Source organism: Poecilia reticulata, linkage group LG19 (genome assembly GCF_000633615.1).
Source record: "Poecilia reticulata strain Guanapo linkage group LG19, Guppy_female_1.0+MT, whole genome shotgun sequence".
Lineage (NCBI taxonomy): Eukaryota > Metazoa > Chordata > Actinopteri > Cyprinodontiformes > Poeciliidae > Poecilia > Poecilia reticulata.
In genome coordinates this window covers 2,009,028-2,020,021 of record NC_024349.1, presented here as the reverse complement: position 1 = coordinate 2,020,021, position 10,994 = coordinate 2,009,028, and the positions used below count along the sequence as shown (strand labels likewise).

General features: G+C 38.0%; 2 protein-coding genes across 3 annotated transcripts in view; one reads left to right on the top strand and one right to left on the bottom strand.

Moving 5' to 3' along the window:
* Positions 1–2,650: 2,650 nt before the first annotated feature.
* Positions 2,651–6,885, bottom strand: eme2 (essential meiotic structure-specific endonuclease subunit 2). Of its 2 annotated transcripts, none has more exons than XM_017310643.1 (8): positions 6,218–6,885; positions 5,326–5,447; positions 4,788–4,883; positions 4,595–4,707; positions 4,369–4,438; positions 3,761–3,876; positions 2,967–3,156; positions 2,651–2,895 (listed from the first exon to the last, which is right to left on the bottom strand). In XM_017310643.1, exons 1-8 carry the CDS (start codon positions 6,666–6,668, stop codon positions 2,740–2,742), a joined length of 1,314 nt encoding a protein of 437 aa, XP_017166132.1. In that variant the 5' UTR covers positions 6,669–6,885; the 3' UTR covers positions 2,651–2,739. The 2 variants fall into 2 exon arrangements, with proteins under 2 accessions (XP_017166132.1, XP_008434612.1); XM_008436390.2 differs by having other exon boundaries at positions 4,788–4,886; positions 6,218–6,884.
* Positions 6,886–8,321: 1,436 nt separating this feature from the next.
* LOC103481098 (major facilitator superfamily domain-containing protein 1-like) overlaps positions 8,322–10,994 on the top strand; it is a 39,896-nt gene continuing 37,223 nt past the window's right edge. The window contains exons 1-4 of the mRNA XM_008436386.2: positions 8,322–8,535; positions 9,857–9,957; positions 10,067–10,176; positions 10,258–10,313. Coding sequence (XP_008434608.1) covers positions 8,514–8,535; positions 9,857–9,957; positions 10,067–10,176; positions 10,258–10,313 — 289 coding nt within the window. The 5' untranslated portion in view covers positions 8,322–8,513. The remainder of the gene's footprint in view (positions 8,536–9,856; positions 9,958–10,066; positions 10,177–10,257; positions 10,314–10,994) is intronic.

Genomic DNA, 10,994 nt, shown 5'->3' with positions numbered 1-10,994 from the left:
AGTAGACCAAAAATACTTGGTAGCATTTTGTTTTTTGCAGTGATCTAGTCGACGTTTAACAGCATCAATGGGTCACCACAATAAATTTTGCTAGATGCTAAATTGTCTCAGACGTTATTGCGATAAACGATAATATTGTGTTTAAAGACCATTTTCAAGTAACATAATGGCAATAATAATCCTAGAACACATTCTCAAAGTTCAGTAAACTTTAAATTCTGGTAAACATTTAACACTGGAACTAGAAGACATTTTAAATATGCAAAATAAATAAAATAATGAATTATCAACTTTCTGTAAGCAAAATTGTCCTTAAAAAAGAGGCTAGTTGAGACTTAAACACCAGACTGAAGACTTTTATCAGCCAGAAAGAGGGAAAAGAAAAAAATATTGCAAATGGAAATTATGGAGTTTGTCATACGATTGATTTATTGTTTATTGCAGCAGGCCTAACCCTCAGCTCCTGTTTCTTTATTGGAACATCCTGTTTTAGCCAGTTTGTATTTTTATTTAGATGTTATTTTGTATCTTTAAAATGCCACTGCTAATGCCTTTGGAAAAGGCAGGTCGGATTTAAAAAGCAAACCAGGAAACTTGTTGGTTATTCTCAGGGATAGACCGTTTATAATACTGTAAAAGTCTTTTTATAAGTGTGTTTTTTTTATTTGTCTTTGAGCTGGATATCAGATGAAAATGTGCTGATACTGTTTTTCTATTTATTGCTAAACATTTGATTGTGAACTTTCTTACAGTCATGTAAAAATAAACAGAAAAATAATGAAGTTTTGTTTATAGTTTCAGTTTTTATTCAAGTTTCAAATGTTTTTCATGTTACAATTACAAACCTCACTGTGTTCCTGGGATTCATGTCACACAGGTGAGTAAAGGTAAAATGGAGGCCATCATTGCTGTTTATTCACAAAACAGCTGCAGATATACTGGAGATAAATTCACACCAACCACTTCAGATTTGTGCATGTAAAAAGAATTATTTAAAATTATCCTTACATTTCATATTTGAAGTGTAACTCCGCCCCAAAATATTTTATAAAAATCCCAAAGTGGGCGGAGCCAATAGACGCGGAGGGGCGTGGCTAATCGAGTCTGGACCGGATGAGTGGCTAGATATCAATCAAGCTGAACCGTTGGAGCCAAGAGGAAATTCAACTGCGTTAACCAAAATGACGACGCAAACTACAGCACAGAGCATTCTGGGTAAATACAACCAAAACAAGCATCCATCCATCCATTTTCTTTCACCCTTGTCCCTTAGTGGGGTCGGGAGGGTTGCTGGTGCCCATCTCCAGCTAACGTTCCGGGCGAGAGGCGGGGTACACCCTGGACAGGTCGCCAGTCTGTTGCAGGGCAGTTTTTTATTTATTCCATCCATCCATCCATTTTCTTTACACCCTTGTCCCTTAGTGGGGTCGGGAGGGTTGCTGGTGCCCATCTCCAGCTAACGTTCCGGGCGAGAGGCGGGGTCACCCTGGACAGGTCGCCAGTCTGTCGCAGGGCCCAAAACAAGCATACTAGGCTAAAACTAGCGGGAGAAATGGGTCGTGGTTTTTTAGCCAAAATAATTTGTTTTACATTTTATTTCTTAAGTTTGTCTCATTCTATTTTGTTTTCTTGTTCTTTTTTGACTGTTTTTAATGTCTGTTCGAAATAAATAAATAAATGAAAATGAAATGAGAAATCCTCCAACCGCTAAAATCTGACCGACTACATTTTAGTTTACGTCTCGTGAAGCTGCGCTCAGTGTCTTCTTCAGAGGTTTTCATGTGGTTTCCCTTTGTGTTTCGTGGTGCAGCGCCACTACAGGCGAGTAGAGGAACAGATTTTTCCTGTTTTTCAAAGGGTTTGGTTCGTTTGACAGTGACGTGTGAAAGAACAGCAGCAGCTTTTAGTCCCACATTGAACCGAATCTACATTACTATCAGGTGGTAAAACTCACAAAAGGACTCATTTAGACAGTTTATTAGAAGAAAATGGTTGATTTGGGAGTTAGTTACTGCTTTGTATTGATTTATCACAGAAAGAGGTAAAAAAAAAAAGTTAAAGTACATTTTTAACCTTTTTTTCCTTCTCTTCCAATTGTGAACGTTTAAAAAATATTCAAATCCAAGCAGAAAACTTATGTTTTAGCCCCTTTTATTTCATAATTTACATGTAAACTTACATAATATGGAGGTGTTTGGAAATCCAGCTAATTTTCATTCTTTATTAAAATGGACATTATTTGTTTATTTACATACGTAATTAGTGTTACATTTCTACAAGTGTGTCTTAAGGCCATAGAAAAGTCCAAATTTGCTTGGAAAAAAATTCAGAAATTTTGAGATTATTGCAAGATTTTTATTTTTTATTTTTTGAACTTTTTTACTTTTAAAACTCAAATATTTCCCAGTTTTTTTTCCTAGAAATTTTTTAGATTTAGGGTTAAGATTTTTTTATAAAGATCTTGGAAATTTCTGAGTTTCAAAAATAGATTTTTTTTTACTTTCAAACCCAGACACTTCCCAGCTTTTATCTCAAAATGTTCTGAGATCAATCTCAACATTTCTTCTTTTTTTTCTAGCAAATTTTCAACTTTTCAAACTCAGAAATTTCCTGGATTTTTTTGGCAGAAATTCTTTCCTCCTTTTTTGGCTCTAGTACTCCGTCATACATTTTTACATTAAACCAGAGAAGCAGATTCTTTTCCGTAAAAAGTTCTCCATGGTTTCCAGATTGGGCCGATCAGTCCAGAACCAGCTGAGGGTTTTCCGCGGTGAGGCTGCGGTACATTCTGGCTGAAATATCCGGTCCAACTCTTCTTTCTTTCCCTTCTGTTTTCACCGAGAGCCCAGCCAGCATGCTCTTCTTCTCCGCCTCGGAACCGGAGTTCTGGTAAGCCTTCGGGCGACACACGCAAAAGAAAACCGTTACGATCCTCCGAACCTTTTGCTTCAACGGCGGTTTATTACCTGCAACAGGAGCCGCGGAGACGGGAAGGCCTCGGCCACGGCGGCGGCCACCGCCGGGCTCACCCTGTTCAGCTGCTGGATCTGCCGGACCCAGACGTCCCTCAGTCCCGAACCGTCCCTCCCAACCCGGGCCCCGCCGGCCCACGAACCGTCCACGCAGAACGGCAGCTCGGTCCGCTCAGTCATGAGTCTGTGGGGGTCAGAGGTTAGTTAGCAACAGAAGCTAATGAGGGTCAGAGGTTAGTTAGCAACAGAAGCTAACGAAAAAAAAAAAAAACTGAATTCGAGAAAAGATTTTTTTGTTAACTTGAATAAATAAAAACGATAATTAACGGGGAAATCTACAACTAACTGGAACTATGTCCTGCGTTAATAAAATTAACAAAGACTCTATGAAATTGTAAAATTCGTTTTTGAAACTATCTTTTAGCTTTTCAAGCTACTCTTGAAACGTAGACGCGCAGTTTACGACAGCGGTCGGTAAATTACGGCACTCCTTGCGGCTGTTACCATAGACACGCTAGTACGTATTCATTACCCAATCGATGTACAGTAATACAATACTTTTAACTTTTTGAATTCTGAACCTAAAAATTATCTAAAGTTTAAAGAAACTAAAACTACCACTCTAATAAGAACTAAGCAATACAAAAACACTCTTAAAACAAATGAATTTAACTGAATTAGACAAACAAAAAGTCAGATTTTAATAAAATAAAGTATAATGAAAACCCCAAAACTATTTTAACCCTGCAATAAGATGATCATTTGTTACGGTAAAAAAGAAGACGCACTTAAAGGGGCGTTTTGACAAAGCCTTGGTGACGGCGCACACATGGTCGGTGATGTCCTGCCAGCTCTCCACGAAAACCACAGAGATGTTTTTATAGAGCTGAAGGTAAACAAGAACCTAGGAAGTACGGAAGAGGATTAGTGCCAAAACTAAAATTTGTAAAAGTCTTACATTTTGCTCAGAATTATAATTCTGTGTCAGTCTATGTCAAAATACAAATAAATAACCCAAAATTCTTAGGTGCTTGTCAGTTATGTGGTTAGTATGTGAAAATAATCATATAACTTGCACCAAATTTATTTGGTTAATTTGAGTTCTAAAACTATATTCTCCTAATGACATATGAACAATTTAAACAATTCTGATTCTGAGATTTATGTTGGAATTCTGAAAAAAAAGAACAGAATTCTAAGAAAAATTAAAAATTCTGAGAAAAAGCCAGAATTCTTAGTTTACAGTCAGCTTTCTGAGAAAGAACATAGGAATTCTGAGAAAAAAAGGCTGATTTACTTAATTTTCCCAGAGATCCCAATCCCTTTCTGTAAAAGTTAAATATTGTGAATATTTAACGAGCTCAGAAAAACTGGAATCCTCAAACAGCAAACAAACCTCCTCCACATCCTGATCCTTCATCCCCAGTTTGGTCCGCAGCATCTGTTCTGGAAAATATTCCTCCATCCTGTTGGGAAAACCAGGAATGCCCACATGAAAACGGATCTATTATGGAAATAAGTGAAAAATTACAATGGTGTAGATTGAAAGAACTAATTTCCCCCAAAACACTTTTAGATAAATTTTTAGATTAATGTCAGAAATGTCCTGGGAATAAACTGACCAGTGATCCGACTCAAGGTCCGTCACCAACATGGTGACCACCTTATCCCGGTTGAGACACTCCAAGAGGGGACTGAGGACCGTCCCCGTCTCCTCCCCATCGCTGTCCACCATCTACAGTCCAGAGTGGGGACAGCATGGCATCAAACGCGTCTCCATTCAGACGTTTTTTACACTTTTAGGAGCTTCATTACTTCTTTAACGGAGATCACAACGTCCACAAAGTCAGCAAGAGTCAAGACCAGAACCATCTGCTCCTCCTCCTCCACCCGGGCCTGACCGTCTTCTGCCTGCTGGGAGGCGCACAACTTTGTCAATGATGTAAAAACAACCCCACGATTTCACAATTGCGGTATTAAATAAACACAATTAAAATCACATGTGAAAAAGTTTGTTCACCTGACAAGTCATTACAAAACATCATCCTCTAACTACTTCCTGTTGAGTTCTTCATAGTTTCTGCCAGTAGCAACATCCAATTGTTGATCAATGGACTCGTGTGATGCAAAAAAAAGTGTTTCCTTCACAGTTTTTTTAAATAAACCAATTTTGATACGACCAAATAAAAAACACCTCTTTCTAACGCAAAAACTTTTTATTCAAAAATGATTTTTTTTCCAAATTTGCATGTTTTCATTAAGCAAATTTATTTTTGGAATTCCAACTTTCAGGTCAATGGAAGCCCAGGTACTGACCTGAATGGACTTTCTGCGTGAGGCGGGAGCGTCCTACCTGAGGCAGATCTCTGGTCCAGGTGATGCTGCGAGACAAACGCTGGCTCTCAACACTGAACCTCCACTCCAACATGGCCAGTGTGTCCAGCAAAATGTCTGAGCCGTCATGTTGGAGAAGGGCTGCGGAGGTCAAAGTTAGTTTTTACACAATATTTACAACTGAGTTTATTGCAGAAAACCAGGTTAAACTTTAATATTCATAGAGCAGAGAGAGGAGGAGGAGGAGCTGCGCATAGAAGGCGGGGCTAGACCCACCCAGGCGTTTTGCACATCTGAATGGTTGCCATGGAGATCAAATGATTGTTTTTGGTATGTTTTTGATGAGTGAATAATATTAAAACATGATGTAAAACTCAACATAGCTGATTTGACAGGATACTGCCTCTTTAAAATCTTAAATAATTTAAAATCTAATTCATCTGCTGAAACCCAGTGGTGAGCAAACTTCAGCTAAAAATGGAGCACATTTTTTGGTTTAGCGCTTTAGCATTTTTTGTTAACTTTGAGAACGTTTAGCGCAGTTAGCTTCCCCTAAATATATTTTTCAGAATAAATTTTTAAACGGCAATTTACTTGGCTGTTTTGTAAACTTGGACTAGAATAAAGTACAACATCTTTGTTGAAGTTTTGGTTATTTATAATTAAGAATTCTTTAAGTAGTGAGCTGCCTATATTTACGCTCTCACTCTGAAGTCCGTTTATACGACAGTTTGTTTCCTCTTGATCCGAAACGATAAACCTGGACTCTCAACACGTTTCTATAAATCACTGACATAAATAAACTAGTCAGTGATATTTACTGAGGCGACCTGATGAATTCACCGCACTTTAACAGACCTTGATGGATGGAATCGGAATGTCCGACAGCACCTAAACGCATCACTGCGCACCTGGTTCTACACAGACCGTCAGGCTCTTGATGCAGTTCTCTGGCCGGAGGCTCTTGAGGGTCTCCGCCGCCTCTCTCCTCCGCTGCTGCTCCCGCCTCCTCTCCTCCTTCTCCCGGGCTCTGGCGGCTCTCTGCCGCTCCCTCTCCTCCTTCCGCTCCTTGGCTTTCAGCCTGGCCTCCTCAATCTCCTCCCTGCTGCGGCGTTTGCGTGCCGGGCTCGGGGAGCCGCCGGATGCCTCCGGAGCAGATAGAGCGACTCTAGGGTCACTTTTATCCGGTGAAGACGGCAGATTTATGGGTTTTTCCTGGGAGCGGAGAGCCTCCGGTTCTCCTCTGCTGTCTGTTGTTTCTTTTTGACAGCTTTCATCGCGGTTTAATTCTGATTTCAGGTCGTGATCGCTGTCCTCTGATTCAGAAATCTCCCATGTTGTGGCTCTGCGCAGGACAGACATTTCATTTTTAAAGCAGAATCTGCGTTCGTTAGCGTCTCTGTTTGTTTAGCCGCTACGGAGTCCACCGAGGGACAAACCATCTAAAAAGCGATGCACCATTTTCTTCTTTTTTATTGCAGTTGGTCAGAGCGTGTGGATCGGGATAAAAAAATATTTACCAGAATAAATAAGTAAATAAATTAAGAAAATAAAGAACATGTTTTGTGATCTTATTAGAAGGTTCTCCATTTTGCCTCCATTTCCTTGGTCTTTGTTTCCGCAGTGGCATTAACTTAAAAAAACATGATTTAGAGACTTTAGAAACTCGTTCATTGCTTTGCTAAACTTCAGCTTTCTAAAGAGACCCAGCTGAAGTGTGGATTAGAAATCTTTTCTTAGAAACGGCAGAAGGAGGTGGGACTCAGCAGCTGCTGTCACCAGGTGGACCACAAAACAGATTACACACCTGTTGTTCCACGGATTAGGACTGAGAACAGCGACCTAATCTGACGGGATGGCTGTTATAACCTGTTCAAGAAACACTGAGTGTAAGAGTTACCGATATTTACTAGGCTGGACGATCAAAATCAGCCACGTTTGTCAACAAAAACAAGGAATCTGACTTTGATTTAACATATAAACAATACAAATATACTTTAAAAAAGCCAAAAATAATATTAAAAAAATAATTTTGCAAATGAGGTTGAATTAGTGCAGGTACATTGATCTGGGCGCTGACTAAAGTTTTCATCTACATAGTTATTTAAAGGTTGTAATTCTGTTAATTATGACGATTTTCCACTTACAGCTAATAAAAACATAACATTTCAGGTTAGAATTTCATGGTTTGATCGTATTAAGATAAAGTTTTTTTTTGTTTTATTTTTTTATTTACAAAAAAACCCAAATAAGTAAGGAATATTTTAAAAAATATGCTTAACATTGAAATGATCTGTGATGCTATGGGCCCGTTTCTCCTTCAAACATCTTGTAAACCTGTTTGGAGTTCATGATATTTCACCTCCACTGAATAAAATAACTAAACCTAAAAATAAAATTAAATTAAAAGTCAGTGTGAGATTTTGGTACAGCAATAAAAAATAATTTCAGTCACATTTATTTCACACCTTTACCAAATATAACAGAAACAGCATGTAAATACATAAATATTAACATGTATCACGTTGTTACTAATTACATAGTTTTCTTACTTCGGCTCATTAAATTTATAAGAAAGTAATGTAAATTTATATTCCAGTTAATTATAAATATGCCATTTCTTTTGGTTTTGGTGCAGATTTCATTTTTACTCATATCTTGTAGATAAATTGTAGAATTTGAATGACAGCTGTAATAAAAAGCTCCATTTTTTTAACTAAAGCAGCGACTGTTCTAGTCAATTATGCAGTTCAAGAAAAAAACGGTTCATTAAAACAAGAAATTAGGAAATAGGATGTGGAGACATTAATAGTGAATAAGATATTAGTTAAACAAAATAAATAAAGCAATTATTATTTAAAGGAAATATGATTATAATAAGAATTTAGGTTTGTTTAAAAAGAAGGAAAACAGCACAATAGATGGCGATAACGTATCTTAACGTTGGATGTCTCCCGCCAATAAAGCCACGAAGAAGAAAATGCAGTTCGTTTACGTCATTGCAGAATTCCAAGTAGCTGGATGCGTCGTCAGGAATGCTAACAATGCTAACGGTTCCGTCCACATGATGTGTAGATCTGCGGTTAGCGACCGTCTCACGTTGACGTTGACTTTGCCGACGTTAATCGTCTGCCGCAGCTGCAAACCGTAAACAACGAAGAATGTGAAGCATTTTTCTGCTTTATAGCGAACTTATTTTCTCTCAGTATGGCTCAAGCGGCGGAGAAAGGTCAGTTATGTTGATAGTTTTTCTAAAATTATTCCTCATATAGCATTTTATGCTAAACCGCAGCTACTCGCAGCCCACAGGATCCAACACTTCCCTAAAAAAATGTGTCGGTAAATGAGCCACTCAGCATTTTAGACATTAAAAACTCATGTGACTCAAGTCGGAAGTTGCCCAACAGGGATTTAGTAAAAATGTACTTTTCTATCATGTGTTAGTTTCTCTTTAATAGAGTTTCTGTAATAAAGAGAGCTGTAATTCACTTCATTTCACTCCAGGGAGTCATTTCTACCCTCAGCCCAGTTAAATAAAACTTTAGTGCTGAAAATGTCTCATAAACATTAAAAAGAAAAAGATAAGCTTATAATTTTGAACAATTAATGCTGTTGGAAATTTGTCTTTTATTTTAAATAACAGAGATTTCTCTTTCCCTTGTTTTAAAACAAAAACTTAAATCACTTTGGTGTCATTTTGTTGTGGGAATATTTATATTTAAAAACATTGGTTGATTTATATGGAGGACCAAAACTGACAATAAAGAATAAATAAATAATGTAATCATTGCAAAGGCAGCAAATAAAGAAGCCAATTCATCATATGCTCACTTATTTGTTAAACATTTATTTATTTCTGTATTTTTTCATAATTATGTCAGTTTTGGTCCTCCATAGATCCTGAAGTTTACCTGAAGTTACTATTAAAGTCGACCTTGGGTCACCCAGATCTGATTATAGCTGCTGTATTTAAACTTGGTTAATTACAGCAATTCTTTTAAAAATGACGGTTGAGCTAGATCCTGTTTTTACTGAGAGAAGATAAAATATTATTTCATATTTCTTCAATCGAGCCCAAAATAATAAACCAACTGGATGCCTTTTATTTAACAAGGAAATGTTCAAAATACAATGTGAGGTTTTGGATACGGTCCTGTTCTTACCAAAATCTGATTACTTTGTTTGATTAAATTACTTCATGATTAGTTTTTTAAGTGCGCAAAAACAAAACCAGCTAACATTTAGGTAATTTTAGTTCTCATAAATTATTTTTTTTTTGGCCCACAAGTATTTTTGAGTTGACGATTTTGGCTCACATGACAAAAACTTTGCACTCCCCTCAATAATAGATCTTTATTTCAGAAAAAACTTTCAGTAGGTCATTCAGTTTTTGGGTCTTTAAGCTCATTTTATTCCTTTTTGGGTTGCAACGGTTGCTGGCGTTTGTGAAAGACCATCAAAAACTCGTTTTCATCATGAAATCCCAACAGAATACTGTGAAGCCTTGTAGTACGTTAATTTAACGGCATTTTGTTGTTTGGATTTTCCAGCTTATTATCGCTTCCTGGTTCTCTTCTTTAACTGCCTCCTCACTTTTGGTTCCTACTTCTGCTTCGACATCCCCAGCGTCCTGCAGAACCAGTTCCAGGGGGTAAAATCAGCCGAATGATTCCTCATTATCAACCTGCTGGGTTCATGTTTGACTCAAATCCAAGGTTTTCCACAGATTAACTTTATCTGGGGTTTGTCTGGTGTTGCAGAACCTCACGTGTCCCAATGCAACAGTGATCAATGGGACTGTGGACTGTGTGGAGGGGCTGGGGATGAGTCCGCAGCAGTACAACCTCCTCTACGCCATATATGCCTGGACGTAAGCAGATTTGCACGTCGACTCGTTTTGAGATAAGATGTTTTCTTTCTTTCGGTGAGCGTGTCTCTGTCCGACCACCAGGAACGCCGTGGTGGTGATTATGGCCGGATTCCTGATCGACAAATTAGGAAATCGATGTGAGTTTAAAACCTGAGTTACGCAGCGCTGCAACTAACGATAATTTTACAAATTGATTATTCTGATGACTAATCAGTTATTTTTGACGATTAATTGATTATCCTGGCAATTATTCTGATGATTAATCGATGAATCGATTCAGGAGATTATGCTGACAGTTGTTTATTCTGCCCTTTATTAGATTATACTGTTGGTAAATGTTGGGTCTAAAACCTTACATTTGTTCACCAATCTGCAATAAAGAGACACAGACAAAGATGAGCTGTATACTTGCAAGGAGAGTTGCTCAGAGACTGCTCAGTTACAATCCTCCAACCCAACTCTGAAATAGTCTCCGATCTCCAGGCTTTTTATTTAGTTTGGGAACGCCCTAGTTACATGAGGTTCAGTTACTAAAGGGGGGGAACACACCAACTGAAACCTATTCAAGCTTGCTTCACACAATCAACTCCTAACACAATATTCTAGAGGAAACGGTCTGAGGGGGTCTGAGGGGAAACGACCCCCTCTGCATTTCTCCTTTTCAGCGCTGTTGCAGATTCACTTGAGGGTGCGATCAATACTGACAGTTGTTTCCTCCAGTCACGAGCAGTCAGTTGCTGTAAAACTGCATATTCTACACAAGAAGTTCTAAATACACACACACTTATAAAGATGAGATAAAACTATATACATTTATT

Coding starts and splice junctions, on each gene's coding strand:
- eme2 (XM_008436390.2), bottom strand. CDS start 6,668: ATGTCTGTCCTGCGCAGAGCCACAACATGGGAGATTTCTGAATCAGAG. Junction 4,887..5,325: donor GGACCAGAGATCTGCCTCAG/GTAGGACGCTCC, acceptor TGCGCCTCCCAG/CAGGCAGAAGACGGTCAGGC. Junction 4,708..4,787: donor TTGTGATCTCCGTTAAAGAA/GTAATGAAGCTC, acceptor TCTGGACTGTAG/ATGGTGGACAGCGATGGGGA.